Source organism: Corythoichthys intestinalis, chromosome 1 (genome assembly GCF_030265065.1).
Source record: "Corythoichthys intestinalis isolate RoL2023-P3 chromosome 1, ASM3026506v1, whole genome shotgun sequence".
Taxonomy (NCBI): domain Eukaryota; kingdom Metazoa; phylum Chordata; class Actinopteri; order Syngnathiformes; family Syngnathidae; genus Corythoichthys; species Corythoichthys intestinalis.
Window position 1 is genome coordinate 74,664,336 of NC_080395.1, and position 27,099 is coordinate 74,691,434.

Genomic DNA, 27,099 nt, shown 5'->3' on the forward strand with positions numbered 1-27,099 from the left:
TGCAATGTTTTTCTTTTCAGGTAAAAGACGTAGTGGGCTATGACACGCTGGGCCATTGTTTCTTTACAGAGGACGGGCCAGAGGAGAGAAATACATTTGATCACTGTTTGGGCCTCATGGTCCGAGCTGGCACTCTCCTCCCTTCAGACAGGGACAGTAAAATGTGCCGCGACATCACAGACGGAGCGTACCCAGGATATGTAGCCAACCCACGGCAAGACTGCAGGTAAGACAATGGCTGGAACGGTGGTCAGTACAGGTAGTCCACTGGTTATGAACGAGTTCCGTTGCTTTGCTGGCAATGTAACCCGAATTTTAGCGTAAATCGGAATTAACCCTTCAAGTACCCCAAAATAACTATCCAAAAAGTCCAAAAGTATTGTGTTTAATGATGGAGGATACTGCCCGTTGGGTCTGGCTGGACTGTCGCCTTGTATGATTTAGCAGACTCAGATGTCTGATATGGTTAAAGGATAGCTGCACTCTGATTTGGCCCACATAAGGCTGTAAGTTGTTTCAGCTAATATATGTTTGTATATGTATTTGTAATTAAGTTCAGAGCTACGGTGTGTGGAGTTATGTGCGAGCGATTTGCAATGAGAATTGTAATGCATTAGCATTTAAACTAACAGACTTTTGTTAGGCAAATTAGGATAATTTCATCTTCCAAATTTACACATTGATCAGACAAGATGGACGTTGAACACCAATTGTTTTGTGTCAAGTGTTTTATTGTAAAAATGTGTGTCGTTTTGAAGATGAGTGTACTTATGAGTGTTGTAGCTTTACGAGTTTTAAAAGTGAAGGAAGCAAAAAGCTTCAAAGAACACACTTGCCTTGTTTGCTGTCTGTAAAGCTGAACAACTTCATGTTTAGTGAGGACAGAGGAAGTCGTAATAATAAAGTAAAGTAAAAACTCGGATACTGTGAGGTATAATAAAGTGCTGCTTATGTGACATGACAGACAAAAAAAAAACAACTACTGGAGACAAAATGGCGGACAAGACTCCCGCGTCATAAAGTTGAAATCACGTAAGTCGAGTCTGTCGTAGGCCAGGGACTAACTGTATACTTACCAACAGAAAACTATTATCTGTGCCACCTTTTTTATCCGTGTGCCTCAATCAGCCATCAGTTGGTTCTGATGAAATAATCCTATTGAATTCAGACTAGGGCTATTATTTGAGTAATCGATTTATCTATTGATCAGTTAGTTCCAATAATCAAATAATCAGTTTACGAACATTTATTGCGCTGCATAATACAGTTTAGATACGTAAAACAAACAAGTGTTTATGCTTGCAATTAATGCAATTACAAAATCAAATTCCTGAGTGTTTCTTCAAACAATAGCAATAAATGCTTTTAAAAATAAATTAAAATACCTGAGCATAGCCTCAAACAGTATAATAAATAAATAAATAAATAAATAAATGAGTAAGTACAACAAAAGAACAATTGGCCATAGACTTCATAATGTATTGACGGGACACGGGCCGCTGGGCTGATAAATAGGGGGCCTCCATTGTTGGGGAGGCCGTCAAAGCTGACCGAGTGGAATCATAGACAAAGAGCGTTTTCCGTTGAAAATTGTTGTGAATAAATGCTTAAATCCCCGAATTCTTTATAGATATGGACGTAAAAAAGGTCTCGATTCTTGGTTAAAAGCAAAACAAAAAAAAACATGCCGTTAGCATTTATTCTACGTAACTATGTCGAAGTACAATGATAGTATGTTAGTAAATGTAGCTAGTGGCCGCCTTATGTAAACAGAGCTTTTCCGGTGAAAATTCTTGTGCATAAATGCTTAAATCCCCGAATCCTTTTTAGACATGGGTGTAAAACAGTCCCAATTCTTGGTTAAAAGAAAAAAAAAACATGCAGTTAGCATTTATTTTACGTAAATATTGAGAACTATGATGCCAATGCAGTAGCGGCTAATTTCACCAATTGATTTTTTTAACAACGTTTAAAATGTATGTATGGTACGAAAAATATAATAATATAATTACCTTGAATCCTCTAACAAATCATTCCAATCCTTCCTGTTTGTATGCGGTACAGCTTTCTTACTTTTTCAACAGAAATCCGGCATTAGATCGCTGCGTGCGTGTTTGTGAATAGCTCCTTTTTGATGTGGGTTAGGGTTTAGGGTTTACTTGAAGGCTAGACCCGTCAATACCATTATGAAGTCTATGAATTGGCTAACTTGAATAGCAAAAATCCGCTCAAGCTTAAATGCTATAAAATGCAACATTATTATTATTATTATTATTATTATTATTATTACTTTTTTTTACAATGCTCGTTATATTCCCACCAAAAATAAAAATAACTGCTAAATATACCTCTAAACTAAATAATGAATCTATAAACACACATATTAGCTTAAACAAAAACATACCTTACGTTGGTCTTAACAGGGAGCAGCTGGATTTAGCCATGTTAAATGAGTTATGTCATACAGTATTTAATGATGCCACTAGAGGGCAGTGTACCCAAGTCAATGAAACTAAATGCAAACACGTTCAAACCAAACCATTACAACGCCACTCTAATCAAACAAATCCTTGAAGCGGCAAAATTGGATTTGAAGCTTTTCTCTAATTGAATTACTCGTATTAATCGATTAATCCTTGCAGCACTAATGCAAACTACTAATAGTTAAATAGAATATGAGCCTAAACATTTGCACCGGAGCCAGGAGCAAACTTGAGCAGGAAATGCTGTAGACAAACGCTAAGAGATTTTTATGCTATAGTGCTGCAGGTGATTGGGTTTATTTGTGTTCACATTTTACCCTCTTTATCAAAATACCAACAGAAATGTCTAAATGTCTAAAACGCTTGTGAATTGTACATGTAAAAGGCGTTGATAAAACTTGAAGCACTGTCAGTATACTGTTGTTGTCAGGTACAATGGTCAAACGGAATATCCACTGAACAACTGTATACTGTACGATGTAGTATATGCAGTGATTAGAAAATTGACCTTTACATACTGAATAAGCAACACATTTCTAGAACTATTTTGCCGTGTTTTCTTGCTTTTATTCATGCAGATTTATACCTGTCAACCCAAGGCCGATGGCAACCTTACAAATAGTGACGTATGCCCTTACAAATTGGTGACTAATCTTACAACGTTTTATATAGCATGCAATATGAAAAGAAAATAAAACTCAATTTTTAAAATAATATGAATTTATTGGTAATATTGTCACATATAACCTGGTGCAATCAAAGAACAATCAATATCTTCAGCTAGTTCATTATTACTAAAATTTAACAGTGACTTTTGTTATAATTGTATGTAGATCTTTTGGCAATTTCTATCATGTCTTTTGATGTCTGCACTTCATGGCACTTCAGCTGGCAATTCAGTTTGACTTGGAGGTAGTTTGTTAGTGTGTCCAATTATAAATTAAAAAGGTCAATTGATAAAATTAACTTTCGATGCAATCTTTGAGTCAGGGAACATTTCTTTTGCTAATCCTGAGAAGCGATCAGCAATAGTTGCAGGCAAATTAAATTCGGCAGCAAATTGGCAGAATAAAATAGCTACTTTCGTCACTTTTCGTTCTGCAGACTGCATCTTTATGACCAGTGTTGTTAATCTTACTTTAAAAAAGTAATTAATTACAGTTACAAATTACTTCTCCCAAAAAGTAATTGAGTTAGTAACTCTGTTACCTGAATGTAAGAGTAATTAGTTACTTGGCAAAGTAACTGGTGTTACGTTTCATGTTTTTTCTTTCTTTCCATTTTTTCTAAAATAAATAAATAAATAAAACAAACAAAAAAAAACATAGTAACCTTTGCTATGTTTGGAAGTCATTTAATGTTGTGAATCAACTGTTGAAGTTGTTAAAATTGCTCCCGTTTATGCATTAGTTCCCTTCTGTCTACTTTCAACATGTGAAAGTTTTAAAACTGTTTCATCATTTAAAGATAGATTCAAGTCAAGATTTGGCCAATTTCGGAGTATTTTCGATAAAAAGTTACTTAGGTTCTCTAGGAAGATTCATTACAACAGAGACTTTCTGAGATGTCTACTGCTTTAAGATGGCGACTGTTTACCAACGCCGGCAAGTGTATCATTTCGAATCTAGTTTTTATACATGTGATATCTAGCGTAGCATTATGTGGGCGTAGTTTGTAGGCTGTCGGCTACAGTCAGGTATTATTGGAGCCACTTAGCCTAGCATCTCGTTTGCAACGGCGTCACAACTCCCTCTTTCCCACTTCTGCTCTTCTCTCTCCGTGTCTCTGACTTTTCTCACGTCATTCAACCAACGTAGTAACCCGTAAATGGAAATGATTACAAAATACGAACGGAGAAAAAAATGAAATGCATGAAAAACGTACAGATTTTGAACGTACGATGTACACATTTAAAAATCAGTGCTCACTTGTACAGATTACGCCGGAACCGTACAACTTGACAGGTATGCAGATTCTCAAACCAAAATTTTTAAAGAGAAACGATACCGAAGATGTATCACGGGTTCAACCTCGAGCATAAATCATAATATTATGGAATTGAAATAAAACCATATTTCAAAAGGCACTGTAAAAAGCTGTGCATTTTCTCAGAGAGATTTGCATTTTTCTCCGAATAACGTCACAAAGCTTTCGGAGACGGCATTGAATATAAAGTAGCTTAATCCAGGCGACGTGACTTTATCTTGTTAAACCGCCTATGCCTTAAAATGCAGAGCTTAAGCAAAGGTTTTGGATTTTTAATGGCACTGGAATTCACTTAATACACAGTCATTCACCTTTTGCAGCATTAAAGTAAAAGAAGGATTTTACCAAGCTTCTCTCTGACGTTATCTGGACTTGACATTCTCCCATTTTATTACATTTACACTATTTGAGTGGTACTTGGTTAGAGAGGTACAACATCTGCAAACAAAATTAGTTTTTGTTTTCCCCTTGCCATTTTTATACCCTTGTTACATTGTTCTGTTTGTCATTTTTTTCTGTTTTAAGTGTGACTGATTTTTGTTAATCTGACTTACATTTACTGATGAATCAGTGCAAGTACAATGGTATGAAAATCTATCTGAACGTTTTGGAATTTCTCACATTTCTGGATAAAATCCCCATCAAATGTGATCTGATCTTTGTCAAACTCACACAGATGAAAAGAAAGTGTCTGTTTTAACGAAAACAACCCATACATTTATAGGTTTAGAGTTTAGGTATAGAGCAATTGAAACCAATTTTTTACCAAACAATTTAAGTCAGGTGTGTGCCCAATCACTAATGCCCTGCTCACTACAAAACACACCTGGTAAGAATTGTCTTGATGAGAAGCATTGTCTGATGTGCATCATGGCTCGGTCAAAAGAGCTGTCATAAGACCTGCAATAAAGGATTGTTGATTTGTATAAAGCTGGGAAAGGATACAAAACCATCTCAGTCGACAGTCGGAGAAATTGTCTACAAATGAAGAGAGTTTGGCAATGTTGCTTCTCTCCCAAGGAGTGACCGTCCACCAAAGATGATGCAAAGAGTTCAGCACAGAATACTCAGAGAGTTAAAAAAGAACCCTAGAGTGTCTGCTAAAGATTTAGAGAAATCACTGGCACAGTCCAATATCTCTGTGCACACTTCAACTATATGAAAACTATAGTCAAGAATGGTGTTCATCGGAGGACTCCACGGAGGAAGTCATTGCTGTCTAAAAAAAACATTCTTGCTCGTTTAATGTTCGCAAAGAGGCATTTGGACACTCAACAGAGGTTTTGACAAATATTTTGTGGACTGATGAAACCAAAGTTGAAATGTTTGGGAGTAACGCACAACGTCATGTGTGAAGGAAAAATGGAACAGCTCACCAACATCAACGCCTCATCCCCACCCTGAAGCCTGGTGGAGGGAGCATCATGATTTAGGCGTTTTTGCTTCCTCAGGGCCTGGACAACTTGAAATCATTAATGGAATAATGAATTCAAAAGTTTATCAGGATGTTTTAAAGGAAAACCTGAGGCCGTCTGTAAGACAGTTGAAGCTAAAAAAAACGATGGATGCTGCAACAAGACAATGGTCGAAAACAGAGAAGTAAATCATCTTCAGAATGGTTTCAGAAGAACGAAATACATGTCCGGGAGGGGCCACGACAAAGTCCAGACTTGAACCCCATTGAAATGCTGTGGCATGACCTAAAGACAGCGATTCACGCCAGACATCCCAGGAATCTGACTGAACTACAGCAGTTTTGTAGAGAAGAATGGGCCAAGATAAGTCTTGATCGATGTACCAGACTGACCTGCAGCTACAGAAAATGTCTGGTTGAAGTTATTGCTGCCAAAGGGGGGGGCACCAAATATTAAATGTGATGGTTCAGTTACTCATTTCCTCCTCTTCTGTCACTGTTTGCATACTATCCTCATTAATATATGAAAACCTATATATGTTTGGGTGATTTTAGTTAAAGCAGACAGTTTATTCACCTGTGTGATTTTGACAAAGATCAGATCACATTTGATGGTGATTTTATGCAGAAATGTGAGAAATTCCAAAAGGTTTAGATACTTTTTCATACCATTGTAAGTGTCTGTCAGTTATTTCAAAATCTTGCTTGAAAGAAGCGACTGCCTATTTTTTATACAGTAGATTTTCCTCTTCCTTTTTTTCTGGACATAAACATTGTCATGTAGCCTATTTTTACAAATGAGGAAAACGGATGTTGCAAACTAACATTTTCACGAGTGCTGACTTCAAAACATTTCACTATTTCCTCTCCACCACTTTTTTTTTTTTTTAGTGCAACTTCCACTTTCTGGATTGCCAACCCAAATAACAACCTTATCAACTGTGCAGCTGCAGGCTCAGAGGTGAGTTTTTATTTTCACTTTTAGCTCACTCAGCTTTTCTCTCCCCCTCATGAGAAATGCAGGTCAGAATCTTTACTATGTAGACTGGAAGAGGTGGGTAATAACTAGGGTTGGGAATCTCTGGCATGAAGCCGATTCGATATGTATCTAGATACACAGGTTACGATTCGATTAAAAAACGATACATTTTTAAGGCCCAGCGATTCAATACGATTCGATACAGTTTAAGAACGATACGGTTCGATACAGAGTGAAAACGATACATTTTTAAGGCCCAGCGATTCGATACGATTCGATACAGTTTAAGAACGATACGGTTCGATACAGAGTGAAAACGATACGATAGTAAACATTTGTTGTGTGTGTTCGTACAGTATTTTAAAAATATAAAAAAGACCATATTTTTTAATAGCAAAATTTACAAAATTTGATACCAATGTTATGTTTTATTTTTTATGAGAAAATAAATAAGGCTTACTATATGACCGTCATTTTGTTGGATGGGACTGATAATACAATAAAACTCCAGTCACAGACAACAATAAAGTGCAGTAATTCAATTACTGTATTTCCTGGTGTTTTTAACACAAGAGGTAAGTAATTTAAGTGCAAACTTTCAATGTAAACATCTTACAAACAAAAAATATTAATTATATGCAGCAGCTCTTGAAAAAAAATTAAACCTGCTAGTGTTATCATAAATAAATAATAAATTATGCTTTACGACTGGTATAATTGGGGGAATAAAAACATAGCATTTTAGACAGGTCAATAATCATTACTTTAACCTAATACACAGCAAAGTCATTCACTTATGCCCGTGCTTCCTCATTTTTTATTGCTCATCACTGTCCATATCTTTTTTGAAGGGCAAATTTTTCTTGAGGAAGATCAACTAATCCACATGTTCATATTTAAGCAGACTGCGTTTCGTGGAAACAATATGCCGCCCTTTCCAGCATTGTAGTGGGTTATTTTTCAGGGTTAAAACTCACGATTTCTGTACCGCTCCACACTTCACACAAGCTCTGTCCCATGCGAACAGATCTGGCTGCTTTCATCACTTAAAAGTCCGACTTTTGTTTTCCTGGGTGCGTTGAAAATCAATCACAGCACGTCGCTGCCGTCGGTGATCACACTGTCCATTGTTTTAGCATGTTGCTTCGTTGCCACTACTAGTTTCGTTTTCGTTTTGGGCTGTAAAGAAAACGCGACGCTGCGTGCGTTACAGTGGTTTCGTTAGCTCTCGCGTTGTTATGACACGCCCGTGACGATCAGGTAATGATGGCGACTAGTAGCGGTTCTGCATAAATGCATGGGAAGTAACTTGTGGCAACCACGACTGTGAGTAGTGCTTGTCCATATTATATCATGCGTGCGGTCTCGATCTAAGTGTGCGCTGTGTGGCGAATGACGCGCACTTGTGTCATTCACTGAAAGACACAAGCGTAGCATGTGAAGTAAAAGCTAAATTATCATATTAAGCAATGCATTGAACTAGGCATTAGAAGCCGATTCTTGTGCTCGCGATAGCCGAATTCTATCTCTACTATCGGTTCACTGAGTATTTAATGGCTAATTACTGTCGAATGGTAACTTTATAATCGATACATCTGTATCTCTCACCTGGAAAACCGGATATCCGGTCGTATCGGTTTATCGTTCTCAAGCTTAGTAATAATGTGTTACATTTATTCAGTTACATTTACTTGAGTGACTTTTTGAGAAAAATGTACTTCTAAGAGTAGTTTTACCATGCCATACTTATTTATTTTTAATAGAGTATGAATGTGTGAAGAAGAAACTCTAGTCTTACTCTGCTACTTTGGGCTACACGCGCATCTTTCGTCTTTATTCTGTAAATTAGATTTTACTTTATTTTTTCAGCACACTGGCTGTAGCAGTTTCAACAATGAGATGTCGCGACAATAATCACATGACTCCATTATACCAATCAGACGTAACAATACGGTAACATGATCTCACACATGAGCATGCAGTGGTACGTCCTACGATCACGCTGGCTTATTCAACACACACGATCTTTTCGATATCCGACGTAAAATTGGACTCGCCATTTGTTTCTACATCCGACGAAATGCTGGAAATATGACGATTTCTGACAGCGTCGCAATTTCATTGTTTTCCCTCAAGACGCACACACGGTGGATTTTCTTGTGAGAGAAATCAACATGGGTTCCAAGAATGTTAAAGCCGGTGCTCAAAAAAGAAAAAAGGAGAGGCTTACTAATGGAAACATATGAATGTGGGGTGCACGGCCGTGAACTGCTTGACAATATTCCTCCGACCAGTCCCTATAAGTAAAGGTGACAACCATTGCCTTAGACATCGCCAGCTTCGTCAGGTTTTGAATCATTTTTTTCAGGACTTGTGCAACACAACACGCCAACTACCAGCAAACAAAGGACGTTAAAAGTGAAAGTAATATCACAACTGCACGCTCTCACTCTGCCGTCAGCCCCGCGGTGCGTTCAGGAACACCACACAAAATACAACTGCCACATTTGAACCCGATTTATTACATTATTGCAGGTATTATTACTATTATTATTATTATTATCATACTATTATTCCCGATTTTTATTCATGATATATTTGTTTTGCTCTATGTAGTTGCTATTTGCAATAGTAACAACAGTATTTATTAAGGATTTAGTGTAGGTTTTCGGGCTGTGGAAAGAATTAATGGAATAAGTTATTAGTGTTGTTAATTACAGCTTTAGAGTATAACAGCATTACTAACGGCCGGTGTTGTCACGGATTACTTAAAGTAATTTAAATACTGATTACTGATAGCACCTCAAAAAAGTAATGTAGTTACTTTACTGATTACTTTATATCAAAGTAACTAAGTTGCTTTAAAAGTAACTTATCAGTTACTTTTTACCAATTTTTCTCTTTTTGCTGGCTCAACAAAAATGACAACAGAAAGATGTCATCGCATGTAATTGAATTTTTCACAAAAGGCTTAATCTTTGAGTTAGCGGGGGGGTGTTACTTTATTGATGGAGTTGATTTCAACCACCATTGACTCGCACTAGCTTAGCCACTCCGAAGCCCTTAAACTAACAAATAACGGACTGCACAGAATTTGTTCAAATCAACTCCAACGACTAATTAAATCCCCACAAACCCCAAGATTAAGCCTAAGCCTCAAAAATTCTGAACTTCCCCTTTAAAATTAAGACCTAGCCGTTAAAATGTTGTGCATAAAAGTTGTAAAGCAATTAATCAAACAACAAAAATGAATGAAATGAACAAGAATTCTACGAGGTATTTCATAATGGGTCAAACTCAGGGGTTAATTTGAGCGGGACCATGGCGGAACAAGTTTCAGCATCTCTTGATTTTGGCCTCCCTGTGTTACAGGACTTACGTATTTTGGCAGATCCGGCACCTCTCGTGTATAGAAAATAATAATCATAGTATAAAAAACTTTTTAAAAAATGTATTGTAATAGCCCCGAATGGGGGGAAAGAAGGAGAGGAGTCGTTGATGGCTTTCTCCACTTTATTGTGGCAACAATAAGACAACAAAAAACAAAATAACAGCGGACTACCGCCAGATTTGACCGCTAACTTTAGCTTCTTGCCCGTCTCCCCCTCGCTTCCGACTACCTCACAGCTCTCCAGTCATAGCGTCTCTTAATATATTGCCAAATGTATCACATTTGATGCACCTAAAATTTCATGATTTTGAGACTAATTCAGAATTTTGACATTTCTTTTGGGGAAAAAAATGATAGATGCAAGTCAACACATGCATCTGCAGGTTCGATGAGAAAAACAAACAGGATTTAGCAAGGGTTATCGATATCTGAGCGCTTATTACACATATTCATTTTGATTTTAGAGATTGACAAATTTGAAAAAAAGGTTTCATTAGGACTGTATTCTTCAAATTTTGGGATTCTCTGATAATTGCTTCATATTGTTGGCATTAAAGGGTTAAAGGGACCGTGCATAGTGTTACCTCCCTTGTTTGACTCTTGGAGTGGCGTATGGAAATCACAACTGCTCAGGATCACTTTTTAACTCGTGGTGTTTATTTCCAAGCGCACAAACACATCCACTGCCTTGTACGTCGCCCCCCCCCCCCACACACACACACACACGCGCGCACACACACACACACACACACACACTCATTACAGCGCGCGCTTTCTTCTCTTGCCGCCAGCGCATGTGCACACAGAGCCTGTCGGGTCCAAGGCATCACTTGCAACAATAGTTACGGACATTACAGTATAAAACAAAGTAATAATATGCATAAATTCATTTTCAGAACAAATCCCAAAAATTGCATGTTTTTTTAAAAAATTGAACGTCATTTGAAAGAGTCGAAGATTTGTTGATGCACTAAAAAACTGGACCAACAAATCACAATCACAATCTCTAGGAGGTCGGTTTCCAGATATTACTGGATATAACACGTTTATTGAGGAGTTGAAGGTGCTTTACGCACAGTATTAGCCCGGAGATGCAGAAGTGCTGTATGGAGAGACGGCGGTTGAGTCGCTGTGGCCTACAGAAAGCACAGAGCTTCAGACGGAAACGACATGCCTGATGAGCTGATGGGGTTACATGTGGCTGTTAACAGTATTCCCATTGCAAGTGCTGAATGTGAGCGCGGATTTTCTCAAATGAACTTCATTTGCACCCCCATCCGTGCATCTCTGCTCACATCCACCATATCATATTTAGTCTTCCTAAATCTTGTTGGACCTCCACCGGCTAAATTCAATCCAGTCCCGTACGTGGGGTCTTGGGTGGCCAAAGGACACAGAACTGCCACTGACACATGCAGTAAAACCTGAAACAGAGAGGGGGAGGAAAATCCAGACACGCTAGCGGTGTGGAATGTTTTGGACAACTAAATATGGTAAGAATACTTCAAAGGCTGCCGTGCCAATCTTTTAAGCAATAGTACACTTGATGCTGTTGTTTAACGTCATTCGTGGTACTGCGTATGCTGTACTCGAGTACCACCAATGACAAACAACAGCATCAAGTGTACAATTGCGATTATATAACGGACCACCACATTCAAATCAGCATAAAGTGTGTTCATAAATACAGTATGCTAGGATAAATATGTTTGTAAACCACAGACTCAAGGCACGAATATAACAGCGCAGTGATACATTTGGTGATGAGGCCCTAGCCATGTATTAATCATCTAGCCATGTTTTATCGAGATTTATACACAGCAACTGACCAATCAGAGCGCTTCCTCAAACCCACCCGCTATTATAATAATAATGGGAGATTTGTGTTAATTATTGTAATCCCAGATTTTTTGGTTTTTATGTTTTACAAGTTAGACCTGTTGAGAAACTAATTGCTGACTGTGTACTGTAAGTCCCACCTGTGGTTATGTAGGCAATTGCCTGTGCTGTGCAGAGTATAGCCTAAATAATTGTAAATTGTTGTCATAACATTGATACCACGGATATCATCTGAAATTGAGGCTTGTAAGTCCCACAGCATGGCAAGTGGGCATTTGCGTGTTGTTTCAGCACCATTTTCTGCTTATGTTCCGGGACCTGTGCTCGTCTCGTCATCCCTGCGCTGTCATATGTACTGTGCGTTCTGGCACCTTATGATTTACAAATTACGCACTGGTCAAAATCATTTTTCGAACAGAACATGTGAATAACACCTGAGAGACTATCCTTTTGTCTTTAAACCTAAGCTTTTAAACGCTATCAACAACAACTGAGCTTAAACAGTTGATTGAACATGAGCAGTGTCAAGATGTGTTTGGCAGAAGACACAGACAGGACTGAAAAAGCAGTTTCTGCTCTTGCACTCCTCTTTAAAAGAAACTGCTGTATTTTAAGCCAAAACAACTGTTGTGTTTGATAGAACAATATGTCTATATGCTGCCATAGCATATTCATGATGCATTAATTCCCCGAACTGTTTTTAATTTTTCCGATTTACCCTGGAAACCCCCGTTTACAGACGTTGTGCAACCACTTTTGTTTTAACCCAGCCATAAAACGAAGGTAATTAATTATATTTATCATTCAAAATGTCTTTCATTTTTAGCTTAGAATCATTAATTTATGTTAATATTTCATTAAAAAAAACAACTTTAAAATTATTCACGCGCATATTTGAAAATTTTTAAAAATTTACGTCACAATGAAAAAATTGGCGTCTGTAAAAAGTCACGGATAGCTACCTCATAACTATTGCTTAATTGTATTCTTTTTTTTAATTACTGTTGCATTTTCTCCAATGTTTTAAATGATAATAATCGATCCAAACAAAGAAAAATTGAAAAAAAAAAAAAAAAGTTTAAAAGGGTAAATATATGAAAATGAAAATCTCGACTACTCCTTGATGTCTGTGATCTCTGCATCGTGACCCTTGTTATATTATCATGTTTCACCGATAAAATCCCCCAAATATCCGGCTGTGCCCATTCACAGCTGTGTCTTGGCACTCGGTGATACATACTACATGGAGTTTTTAGAACGAAAAGAGGTAAGTATGTGATAATATCTCATTAAAATCATGGTGTCTTTCCTTATACTCTTGCGTGCTCTCACCTCCAGTTAGGGTTTTGCGGTTTATTTATTATTTTTTTTTAAATTCCCTCCTGTTCAAAATTTTTCTTCCCCTAGAAAGCTTTCCAATGATGTATCACACATGCATATAGGACAATTTTGAAATTGGGCCAAATTGGGGGTCTAAGAGCTCAACTTCAAGTCACCTGAGTGTTTTGCGCCAGATAGAACTAGATGCTAAATGACAGACACGGCAGTGTTAGCACATGTAAAGAGACCTAGGTGCAAAATGATAGACTTGCCGGTGTTAATAAAGTGCCGCCATCTTAAAGTGATCCTCGATTTTAAAGACATGTAGGCTCTAATAAATCACAATTGTTCTCTTGTATTAAAATATGTCGTTAGAAACACATAAAATGTTAAATCAATGGAAATATTTTATAATATTTAGTGCATATTTTGACCGATAGTTGGTGCCATGTTCTGCGGGCGCGGGGGTGATGACGTAGATGATATTTTTCCAATCGTGTAGCGTGTATACAACAACTGTGTATTGCTGGCTTAACTCGCGAAGTAAAATGCCACGATGTGCTGCTTATGGATGCAATTTCGAGTCAAATGGAAACAAGGAGAGTGATGCGAGTCTCCACAAATTTCCTGTTGACAAGAAGAGGAGAAAGGTTTGGGAAAATGCCTGTAGACAAGCAAATCTTCCCAAACAACCAAGGCTTTGTTGTCGCCATTTTTCTCCTACCGCGTTTGAGGATTTTAGTAGATGACAACTAATGAAAGATCTCACCGGAGCGGCTAGATATAAGCGCAGACTAAAACCAAATGCTGTTCCAACTATTTTCCCACACAAGAAGCCTCAGCCTGCTCGGATATCGAGTGAAAGGCGCGCAATGAAGCGAGACGGACGAGACACTCTGGCCGCCCTCTTAAGCACCCAAGCCGCTCCTGTCGCTACAGCGGGAGGCGAACCTTTGGGCGTACCGCTAGTCACAGAGGAAGCTAATAATTCACCTCTACTGTCAGTTCATCAGGCAGTGTGTGTTCAGTATTCAGCTAATATGAGTGATGCTGCCACTCAAACTGATCAAAGCACGTCCAATGCAATTCATTCAATGCAACACAAATGTCCCAACCCCATTGATAAAGCAATAAATTCTCATCGCCGGAATGGCATACATGTGAAGTCAAAATCCATTTTAGGGGACTCCCTCTGAAAGCTCATCGCGAGAATGGCAAGAGTGCCAAACAGTAATCAGAGAAAAGGGTGGCTACTTTGAAGATACTAGAATATCACACGTTTTTAGTTATTTCACCTTTTTTCTAAGTACACAATACACACGTGTGCATTTGTAGCAAGTTATAACAGAATTCACCGGCGGAAATTATGTTGGCACGTTGTGTGGTGGTGGTGGGGGGGGGGGGGTACTTTGTGAAGGGAACAGCTGGAAATAACTGTTACCGGGTCGCATGCCAGACAGACATTGCTATTTCTTGCAGCCTAAATGTCAATAAAACAACGCGGATTAGCTCCGTGGTTTGATACTCCGCATCCTTCCCTAGCTCACCACACATTCATAGTTTTATTGCCTTCAGTGAGAGTTTATAATGTCAATGGTCAAGAAAATAAAAAGGAACGAATGCCAATGTGTTTTGGCCTGTACTGTATGTAAAGCATACGACAGCTCTGGATGCTAACAATCTACACAATTATATTGGAATGAGTTTGATGACGCAATAACTCACCTTGAAGATCTGCTGACAAAAACCTGAGTTCTCGACAACATACGCTCTCTCGCTCCGTTGTCATCGAGATGCACTTGCCGCAAGTACACCAGAAGTTTAGCCCAACTCTTGCCTCATCAGGTATTTCTTGCTCTGCATTTCGCCTTTGCTGCTCGTCTTGTGAACGACTGACAGTGCTGTCCTGCTCTTCACTTTTCCGCTCTGGTTCAAATTGGAAGGGACGAACTGACGAGATGTTGCTAATGAATGACACGCTGAAGTCTGGCAGCGGGATTTGTGACGTCACAGCACTGCGACGTCAACAACCATGGCGAACAATCAGTTAAAATAATTTTACAAATTTTATTAAAACGAAAACATTAAGAGGGATTTAATGTCAAATTATTATAACTTATACTAAGATGTATCTTTTAAGAATTACTTGTCTTAAAACTAGAGGATCACTTTAAAGCAGTGGACTTCTCAGGAAGGCTGTGTTGTAGAGAACCTTCCTAGCAAACTTAAGTAAGTTTTTATCTAAACTACTCCTAAATGGGCAAAATCTTGACTTGAATGTATCTTTAAATGATGAAACTGTTTTAAAACTTGTCAAAAGTAGACAGAGGGAACTATTGAAATAACGGGAGCAATTTTAACAACTTTAACGGTTGATTCACATCATTAAATGACTTCCAAACATAGCACAGGTTACTATGTAGGAGAAGCCAAGAAAGCCCACAAACAGTTTGCTAAGTACATGTCAACAAAGCACATGGATTACTGGAACCATGTCCTATGGTCTGATGAGACGGGTGGGCTTTCTTGGGTACCGTCTTCAGAAGAGGCTTCCTCCTTGAGTGACAGCCACAGATATGCTACAGATATGTAATATGTAATGTTCTGTGCTAATTTTTTATTCAGTTAACACTTTATTTGACAGTAGAGCCATAAGATTGTCATGAGACAATTATAATTGATATGACACTGTCATGAGCATTAATGAATGCTTATAACAGATGTCATTCAGATTCATCCAGTAAACTATCTCACTTTTGAATGGATGTAAAAGATCCTGGAAATAAATGTATTTTGTAACTTAATTTGCCGGATGATACTTTATGACATCTGTCGTAAGCATTCAGTAATGCCCATGATAGTGTCATGTCATGATTATGACGGTCTTATAACAGTCTTATGATGCCGCTGTCAAATAAAGTGTTAAATACCAAATACCATAACAAGCAATTAATGAAACTGGAACAGTAACTAAATAAATAATTAGCACAGAAAATGAATTTTGATTGTAATTTACATCCCTAGCGCTGCAATGCATGCTAGGAGGGATGTGTTTCTATTAACCCAAATAAATTGACAAATAAGCCGCATTGGACTATAAGCCGCAGGATTCAAAATGAAGGACAAAAGTAGCGGCTTATAGTCCGAAAATTATGGCAATCTGACTAGTCAGATTAAAAACAAATTCCCCAAAAAACAAGCCGATAACAGACATAAACACAGGCCTATATTAAAGTCTTAATTATGATGTTAATTTTCAAAAATGAAGGTGAGGTCCTGTTATCCTCACCAACGGGGAGAAGACTCACAATTGAAAAATGCGAGCTGTAAGGTGCCCCAAGACACCCACCCTCCTCCCCTGAACTGCATGTAATACATGTTGAAGATTTCTGATGTGCTGCTATTTTTTCACCTTATAGGAAACAGGATTCTGGTTTATCTTCCACCATGTACCCACTGGACCATCTGAGGGGCTGTACTCACCTGGAAAAACAGAACTTACGCCTATGGGTCAGTTCATCAACAACAGAGCTCATTCCAACTACAGGGTAAGACTGAAAATATCAAATGATCAAGTTCATTCAACCATAGACTTCATAATGATATTGATGGGACATTAGGCCGAATAATAGGGGGCCTGCATTGTTGGCGTGGCCGTCAAAGCTGACCGAGTGGAATCACAGACAAACAGCTTTTTTCGATAAAAATTCTTGTGAATAAATGCTTAAATACCTGAATTCTTTATAGATATGGACATAAAACACCCTCGATTCTTGGTTAAAAGCAAGAAAAAAAAACGTGCAGTTAGCATTTATTTTACTGCCGCCAAATGTAAACAGAGCTTTTCCGGTGAAAATTGTTGTGAATAGATGCTTAAATCCCTGAATTCCTTATAGATATGGATGTAAAACTATCTCGATTCTTGGTTAAAAGCAGAAAAAAACGTGCAGGTAGCATTTATTTGACGTAAATATTTCAAACTATGAGGCTAGTCAGTAAGGAAATTAGCGGCCACCATATGTAAACAAAGAGCTTTTTCCGTTGAAAATTCTTGTAAATATATGCATAAATCCCTGAATTCTTCATAGATATTGACGTAAAAGAGTCTCGATTGTTGGTTAAAAGCAAAAAAACAGTGCAGGTACCATTTATTTTACGTCAATATGTCAAAGTACAATGCTAGTTTGTCAGTCAATGTGGCGGCCGCCTTATTTAAGCAGCTTTTCAGATGACAGTTCTTGTAAATAAATGCTTAAATGCCTGAATTCCTTATAGATATGGATGTAAAACAGTCTCGATTCTTGGTTAAAAGCAAAAAAAATAACGTGCAGTTAGCATTTATTTTACTGCCGCCAAATGTAAACAGAGCTTTTCCGGTGAAAATTGTTGTGAATAGATGCTTAAATCCCTGAATTCCTTATAGATATGGATGTAAAACTATCTCGATTCTTGGTTAAAAGCAGAAAAAAACGTGCAGGTAGCATTTATTTGACGTAAATATTTCAAACTATGAGGCTAGTCAGTAAGGAAATTAGCGGCCACCATATGTAAACAAAGAGCTTTTTCCGTTGAAAATTCTTGTAAATATATGCATAAATCCCTGAATTCTTCATAGATATGGACGTAAAAGAGTCTCGATTGTTGGTTAAAAGCAAAAAAACAGTGCAGGTACCATTTATTTTACGTCAATATGTCAAAGTACAATGCTATTTTGTCAGTCAATGTGGCGGCCGCCTTATTTAAGCAGCTTTTCAGATGACAGTTCTTGTAAATAAATGCTTAAATGCCTGAATTCCTTATAGATATGGATGTAAAACAGTCTCGATTCTTGGTTAAAAGCAAAAAAAATAACGTGCAGTTAGCATTTATTTTACATAAATATTTCAAACTATGAAACTAGTCAGTAAGAAAATTAGCGGCCGCCATACGTAAACAAAGAGCGTTTTCCGGTGAAAATTCTTGTGAATAAATGCCTAAATCCCTGAAATCTTTACAGATATGGACATAAGAGTCTCGTTTCTTGGTTAAAAGCAAAAAAACAGTGCAGGTACCATTTATTTTACATAAATATTATATAATGCCAATGCTGTAGCGGCTAATTTCTCCCATTGATTTTTTTTTTCACAATGTTTCAAAATGCACGCATTGTACGAAAAATATAAGAATTACCTTGAATCCTCGAACAAATCACTCCTGAGACAATCCTTCCTGTTTGTATGTGGTACAGCTTTCATACTTTTTCAACATAAATCCGGCGTTGGATCGCTGCATGTGTCGCTGCGACCGACTGTGAATAACTGAAGCGGATTGTGGGATGGCCCCCTACTTGAAGGCGTGACACACTGAAGGTCGAATCTGACCCGTCAATATCATCATGAAGTCTATGATCCAACATTCAATCTTTTCAATAATGTGCAGTTTACTTTTCATTTGTGCTTGTCCCGATAGGGTTCACCACAGTGTGTTATACGTTTTCTTCCTCTCTAACACCAAGTGACCGCATGTTTTCCATCACCGCCTCCCTCCATCTTCTTCCTCTCCTGCCTGGTAGCTCACTCCTCAACACCCATTTACCAATATGCTTATGGTCTTTCTTTTGGATGTATCCAAACCATCCAAATCTGCTCACTCTAACTTTCTCCCCAAAACATCTCACCTTGACTGTTCCTTTGATAAAATCATATTTGATCTCACCCAACGTTGTCACTCCTAGAAAGAACCTCAGTATTTTCATTTCTGCCACCTGCTCCGCTTCTTTTCTTCACTTCACTGACACTGTCTCTAATCCGTACATCACCACAACAACAAGTATAACATACGTACAGTATATTCATAAATTTTAATAGAGTTCATTAATTCACAATTCAATTCACAAACCGGTTACAAAGCTTCTTAAAGATCACGTAAATTGGTTAAAGAAGCAATATGTAAGATTGGTAGCCGGAAATTGTAGTGCAACCAGGATCAAAAAATATTGAAGTGCAGGACATCCCCTTCCCCTTTGGGCGTAATCATACCTCTTGGTACCTCACGATACGATATGCGATACAAAGATAATGATGATCTCACAATATGGCCATACAATTATCGATGCATTAGTCAGGAAATCATTCTAGGATATTCTACAAAACAACTAACAAACAGAAAAACAAGCTATCTTCATCATTCTGCTGTAAGTTTATCTCTAGTAGTCGTCAAATCCATTTGAACTGGGAGGGTGGTGGCGAATGAACCCCTCCCACTTCAAACGGGCCCCTCCCACTTCTATGGCCGTCAGTGGCAGCCAATGCCAGGCGACGAGGTCATTTTGGGCCATTACAGGTCATTACCTGTTGATTTTAAGTCACTTCCTCTTGATTTTGGGGTGTTTTATGGGTCACTTCTTGTTGATTTTGTGTTACAGAACAGGAAGTGACCCGGGACTGAATGGACAGTGACTCAAAATCAACAGGAAGTGACCTGTAAATCCCCTAAAATGAACAGAAAGTGACCTGTAAATACCCCGAAAATTGGAGAGAGTGCCTGTGAATGCTCTGGTTTCGAATGAACGAATGTTTTTGGGCTCTTCGCAGTTTTAATAGATTGGGCGTCGAGCGCTATCTATGGCAGCCATAGTTTTAACTGAGACACGATTATGGTGGAAGATTTCGGTAGCAATTTGTTGCTTCTTTTTTTTTTTTTTTTTTTTTTTTTTGTCCAAAACATTGACATCTTTTTAAAACGATATCTTGATTCTTGGCATGAGCGTATCAATAACCATAGACTTCATAATGATGTTTACGGGGCGCGGGGCCGATAAATAGGGGGCCTGCGTTGCTGGCGTGGCCGTCAAAGCTGACCGAGTGGAATCACAAAGACCTTTTTTTTGTTGAAAATGTTTTTGAATAAATGCTTAAATCCCTGAATTCTTTATAGATATGGACATAAAACACCCTCGATTCTTGGTTAAAAGCAAGAAAAAAAAAACGTACAGTTAGCATTTATTTTACGGCCGCCAAATTGATATCAATGTAAAACAGTCTCAATTCTTGGTTAAAAGCAAAGAAAATGTGCAGTTAACGTTTATTTTACGCATATACAGTATGTCGATATACGATCAGTGAATTTGGCGGCCTCCATATGTAAACAGAGCTTTTCTGGTAAAAATTTTTGTGAATAAATGCTTAAATCCCTGAATTCTTTCTAGATATGGATGTAAAACAGTCTTGATTCTTGGTTAAAGCAAAAAAAAAAAAAAAGTGCAGTCAGCTGTTATATCTTGTTCACTTGCCTAATCTTGCTTGTACTCGTGTTGCTGCCTCTAATGCACAATTACGGTATAGTTGCCAATGGCTTACCGATTGCACTGGAGGCGTGAAAACCAAACTATCGATTTACAATGAGAAAGAAAAAAAAACAAAAGTAACGTGTAACTCAGACGACAATTTGGAAAAGTAATGTAATAAGAAGTACAGATACAGTGGGGTGAACAAGTATTTAGTCAACCACCAATTGTGCAAGTTCTCCTACTTGAAAAGATTAGAGAGACCTGTAGGCTGCTTGTCAACATGGGTAAACCTCAACCATGAGAGACAGAATGTGGGGGAAAAAAACAGAAAATCACATTGTTTGATTTTGAAAGAATTTATTTGCAAATCATGGTGGAAAATAAGTATTTGGTCATTACCAAAAGTTCATCTCAATACTTTGTTATGTACCCTTTGTTGGCAATAACGGAGGCCAAACGTTTTCTCTAACTCTTCACTCTTCGCTTGGTGTAAAGAAATCAACTGTGGGAGCAATTATTATTAGATAATAGAAGACATACAAGACCACTGATAATCTCCCTCGATCTGGGGCTCCATGCAAGATCTCACCCGTGGCGTCAAAATGATAACAAGAACAGTGAGCAAAAATCCCAAAAATAAAACTCAAAACATTTTTAAAATAATATGAATTGATTGGTAATATTGTAACATATTACCTGGTGCAATCAAAGAACAATCAATATCTTCAGCTACATCATGATTACTAAAATTTAACGGTGACTTTTGTTATAATTGTATGTAGCACATTTGGCAATTTCTATCATGTTTTTTGCTGGCTGCACTTCAGCTGGCAATTCAGTTAGACTTGAAGGTAGTTTATTAGTGTGTCCAATTATAAAACAAAAAGATCAATTGATAAAATTAACTTACTGATGCAGTCTTTAAGTCAGGGAACATTTCTTTTGCTAATTCAGAGAAGTGATCAGCAAAAGTTGCGGGCAAATTGTGTTCGGCAACAAATTTGTAGAATAAAATCTGTGCTTTTGTCACTTTTCACTCTGCAGACTTCATCTTTATGACCAGAGTTGTTATTCTTACTTTTAAAGTGTAATTAATTACAGTTGCAAATTACTTCTCCCAAAAAGTAATTGAGTTAGTAACTGTTACCTGAATGTAAGAGTAATTAGTTACTTAGCAAAGTACTGGTGTTATCTTTCATGTTTTTTCATTAAAAAAAAAAAAAAAAACATAGTAACCTTTCCTGTGTTTTAAAGTCATTTAATGTTGTGACTCAACCGTGAAAATTGTTAAAATTGTTCCCGTTTTTGCATTAGTTCCCTTCTGTCTACTTTTGACATGCGAAAGTTTTAAAACTGTTTCATCATTTAAAGAATGATTCAAGTCTAGATTTTCCGATTTAGGAGTATTTTAGATAAAAAGTTACTTAGGTTCGCTCGGAAGGTTCACTACAACAGAGCCTTTCTGAGCAGTCTCCTGCTTTAAAATGGCAGCTGTTTACTAACGCCTCCGAGTCCGTCATTTCGCATGTAGTTCTATATGCATGTGATATCTAGGCGTAGATTGTAGGCTATTGGCTACAGTCAGGAAATATTGGAGCCATGTAGCCTAGCTTTGCGTTTGCTACAGCGTCACAACAAACACTCTTCTTTCTCCATTGCTCTGACTTTTCTCGCGTCAATCAACCAACGCAGTAACGCATAGTAGCGCACATTGTCTCGTTGTCGAAACGGTGACAAAATCCGAACGAAGAAAAAAAAAAGTAATGCACGAAAAACGTATAGATTTTGAACGTATGGCGTACACATTTAAAAATTAATGCTCACTGGAACAAATTACGCCGAAACCGTACAACTTGACAGGTATGCAGTAGCAACTTTTACAGGCTGACTCAAAAAATGGGAAAATTCAGAAGGTGAGAGGCAAAAATAAAGTATGGGCTGCTACTCGCAGCTCTCAGAGTTTACTGAACATAACATATTTAAAGCTGCTCTACAATTGGATATTGCCTAGCATCTTCCTGGCATCCAATTGGATGAGAGGGATGTTTACTGTATGTGTATGTGGGTATCCCAGCATCCTCTTCATTCGCCCCTCGTGTTCTGACAGCTTTACATGAGTGTATTAACTTTTATTCTTTGTTTTTTTTTACATTATGCAACTCTAATTTCATGTTTATTGTGCAATAATCAAATTGTAACATGTATTTGTTACAAGTTTTGAAGATTTATGTCTGAACTTTGGGGTGCTTTGAACGGATTAGGGCATTTACATGGAAAACGCGTCTCTACTTACAGAATTTTTAGTATACAAAACTACTTCCAAAACCAGTTAATTTTGTAAGTAGAGGTACCACTGTATTACGGCAATTTAATGAATAATTGTAGTGTAAATCTGGTGTCAAATGTGTCATGCGTCAGCAAGTGTGAAAGTTTCCAGTTTTTGAATGCAATCAATTAATGATAGCTCAGATTGTGTACTCAGTGTTTGAAATGAAATATTTTCCTTCGTTCCAGGCTGGATTCATGCTAGATAATGGAGTCAAGACCACTCAGGCAAATGACAAGGACAAGAGACCTTTCTTATCACTGGTTGGAGCCAGGTCTGCATGTGTGACCATCTATTCCATTGCTTTTTTTTTTTTTATCTTTCATGTATTTAACCCCCCAGGAATTTCTTACTAGTTATACTAGATATGTTTAGTAAGTAGTAACTTTAGTTTAGAGGAAGAAAAAGTTACTTATCACTTACATACTTATTACTTACTTTATGACACAACTTCTTCAGTTATGAAATTCTCTGCTTGTATTTTATCTTATGTGTTTTTGTGGTTTTACTCCCACATTCCAGTAAAAAGTATTTTAGGTAACTGGAGACTCTAAATTGCCCATGGGTGTGAATAGTTGTCTAAAAGTATGTGCTGCATTTGCCTGGCAACCAACCAAGGACATACACCACATCTTGCCCAAAGTCATCTGGGATAGGCTCCAACCTGCCCATGACCCTAAAAAAGCCAAATGCTACAGAAAATATTTAAAGTGCCTGTGACAGCATAAAAAAAAATGTAAATAGCATTTTTATGTGAATTACAATCATATTTTGAGATGATTCGAACATATACAACAATTTGGCAAAGTGCAAATGACGAGAAATTAGTTTTAATCTGCCGTTTAGCCCCTGCCTGTCAATATAGCGCTCTAGCGTCCCCAGCTGGAGGATGACGTCTGCAGGGTCACGATTTCATCTGATTCAGAATTCAGCCCATTGAGGGGGAATTATTCAGAACGAGGAAAATGCGACGAAGACAGCAGCAAAATATCATCAGTCGCTCTACTCCTATATTTAATAGAGGATATTCTTTATATCCAAGTATTTTGCCCCAATTTCTAAATAAATGGTATGGTCATGACAAATAACAGTCTTGTGCTAAAGTCCGATACAAATTCGGTACGACAGGGCAAAATTACTGCATAATGTTCAAAACTGCCGACGTCTTCCTCTCCCGAACGGTATTTTATGCCACCGGAGTTAGTCCAGCTTTTGTCATTTCCCTGCCCCGGCTTCGGAGACGTAGGAAAGTGTGTAAACAAAACAGGAGGCATGATGGCTAGCCGACACACTAACCCCAACTGAGCAGCTTTTCTTATTAAGTCTTATTCTCGCCTTTCGAAAATGAAAAATCACATAAAACTGCCCCGACTCATGTCTCACACGGTGGCGGGGTTGATTGTCCTCACCGTTCGGCAAGCCTCCGGTGGCGAGCAGGTTTCGGCTCGTTGCTCTGCTGCGGCCCCGGCGGGCTGGCAGTGCTCGTCGCCGGGAATGAACACCGAAAATAGCACATTCTCGGTGTACATACCAGCCGACGTCGGAGCGGGGGGCTGCTCGTGGGCAAGCCGAGAGTGGGCATTCTCGGCGGGCACGTGCATAAGACTGACGGGATGGAAGTGACCATGGTGTGTGACAAGCCGCCGGTCGTCGGCCGAGTGGCCATCTCGGTGGACAAGGAGCAATGTCACCCACAAAATACAAGCCATCTCCATATTAAAACGTGTGCCATGATACCAGTATTTGACATAATATAAAACATGTAGCTTACTCACCTCCTGGTCGGTCCAATGGTCCCACAATTGTCTGACTTGTTTTGTTCATTATCCGCGGTGAACAGGAACTTTCTGAAACCCAAAAAGGTTCACAGGCCTCTCCCTGGTGCAGCAACAAAAGCCTGCAGCACGTTGGACTGGCGTGATGCAAAAAATAAAATAATCCGCCAGATCAGCTGAATCCGCAGTCGTTCTGCATACTTTAGTATTGGCTGTATACTGAAGAAGATTAGACCGCAGACGTCACATTCGCATTCTTTGTCATTCCAAGAAGTCATTCATTTTCATGGCCTGGGATTCAAAAAATTGAATAAATATCTTGATTGCTTATGCACACATCCAAGCGGTCCATTTCATTCAGGAGCATAAAATAAAATACCGTGTGAAATATGAAATAAAGATGCTTTTTGCTGTCATAGGCACTTTGATCTGTGTGTGTGTGTTTGTTTGTTTGTTTGTTTGTTTGTTTGTTTGTTTGAACTTTGTGTTCTCTTATTGGACTTCTGTGCTTGTCACGGATTGTCCATAACGAACACCATGTTCAAACATAAGGGTGTCCATATGTGCACTTGGCACCAGGACACCCTAGGCCGCAGTTCGATGATCGACTTTGTAATTGTGTCATCGGACTTGCGGCCGCATGTTTTGGACACTCGGGTGAAGAGGGGCGGAGCTGTCAACTGATCACCACCTGGTGGTGTGTGGCTCCGATGGCGGGGTAAGATGCTGGTCAGACCTGGCAGGCCCAAACCTATTGTGAGGGTCTGTTGGGAACGTCTGGCAGAATCCCCTGTCAGAAAGAGCTTCAACACTCACCTCTGGCAGAACTTCTCCATTGTCCCGGGGGAGGTGGGGGACATTAAGTCCGAGTGGACCATGTTCCGCACCTCCATTGTTGAGGCGGCCGATCGGCGCTGTGGCCGTAAGGTGGTTGGTGCCTGTCGTGGCGGCAATCCCTGAACCCGCTGGTCAAGCTGAAGAAGGAGGCCTACCGGGCCTTTTTGGCCAGAGGGACTCCGGAGGCAGCTGACAGGTACTGGCTGGCCAAGCCGACTGCAGCTACGGCGGTCGCCGAGGCAAAAACTCGGACATGGGAGGAGTTTGGCGAGGCTATGGAAAACAACTTCCGGACGGCTTCGAGGAAATTCTGGTCCACCATCCAGCGTCTGCGGAAAGGAAAGCAGTGCACCATTAACACTGTATATGTTGAAGATGGGGTACTGCTGACCTCGACTCGGGATGTCGTGAGTCAGTGGGGAGAATACTTCGAAGACCTCCTCAAGTCCACCAACATGCCTTCCTTTGAGGAAGCAGGGTCTGGGGACTCCAAGGTGGGCTCTCCGAGCTCTGGGGTTGAAGTCACTGAGGTGGTTGGAAAGCCCCTCGGTGGCAAGGCCCCGGGGTCGATGAGATCCGCCCCGAGTTCCTAAAGGCTCTGGATGTTGTGGGGCTGTTGTGGCTGACACGCCTCTACAACATCGCGTGGACATCGGGGACATTGCCTCTGGATTGGCAGACCGGGGTAGTGGTCCCCCTTTTTAAGAAGGGGGACCGGAGGGTGTGTTCCAATTATAGAGGGATCACACTCCTCAGCCTCCCTGGTAAAGTCTATTCAGACGGTGCTGGAGAGGAGGGTCTGTCAAGAAGTCGAATGTCGGATTCAGGAGGGGCAGTGTGGTATTCGTCCCGGCCGTGGAATCAGCTCTACACCCTTGGCAGGATCCTCGAGGGGGCATGGGAGTTCCCTCAACCAGTCTACATGTGTTTTGTGGATTTGGAGAAGGCGTTCGACCGTGTGCCTAGGGGAGTCCTGTGGAGGGTGCTCCGGGAGTATGGGGTACCGAGCCCTTTGGTAAGGGCTGTTCGGTCCCTGTACGACCGGTGTCAGAATCTGGTCCGCATTGCCGGCAGTAAGTCAAATTCGTTCCCAGTGAGGATTGGACTCCGCCAAGGCTGCCCTTTGTCACCTATTCTGTTCATAATTTTCATGGACAGAATTTCAGAGATTGACAGGCGGATCAGTGCAGCGTCTGCAGTGATGCGGACTCTGCAGCGGTCCGTTATGGTGAAGAAGGAGCTGAGCCAAAAGGCGAAGCTCTCGATTTACTGGTCGATCTACGTTCCTACCCTCACCTATGGTCACGAGCTGTGGGTCGTGACCGAAAGAACAAGATCCCGGATACAAGCGGGCGAAATGAATTTCCTCCGCAGGGTTTCCGGGCTCTCCCTAACAGATAGGGTGAGAAGGCCAGTCATCCGGGAGGGTTTGGTGTCGAGCCGCTACTCCTCCGCGTTGAGAGGAGCCAGTTGAGGCTGCTC

General features: G+C 39.4%; 1 protein-coding gene across 1 annotated transcript in view; it reads left to right on the forward strand.

Annotated features, from left to right (window-relative positions):
* Positions 1 to 27,099, forward strand: part of cemip (cell migration inducing hyaluronidase 1) — a 293,578-nt gene that overhangs the window by 217,271 nt on the left and 49,208 nt on the right. The window contains exons 14-17 of the mRNA XM_057839754.1: positions 21 to 226; positions 6,775 to 6,844; positions 16,832 to 16,960; positions 23,194 to 23,279. Coding sequence (XP_057695737.1) covers positions 21 to 226; positions 6,775 to 6,844; positions 16,832 to 16,960; positions 23,194 to 23,279 — 491 coding nt within the window. The remainder of the gene's footprint in view (positions 1 to 20; positions 227 to 6,774; positions 6,845 to 16,831; positions 16,961 to 23,193; positions 23,280 to 27,099) is intronic.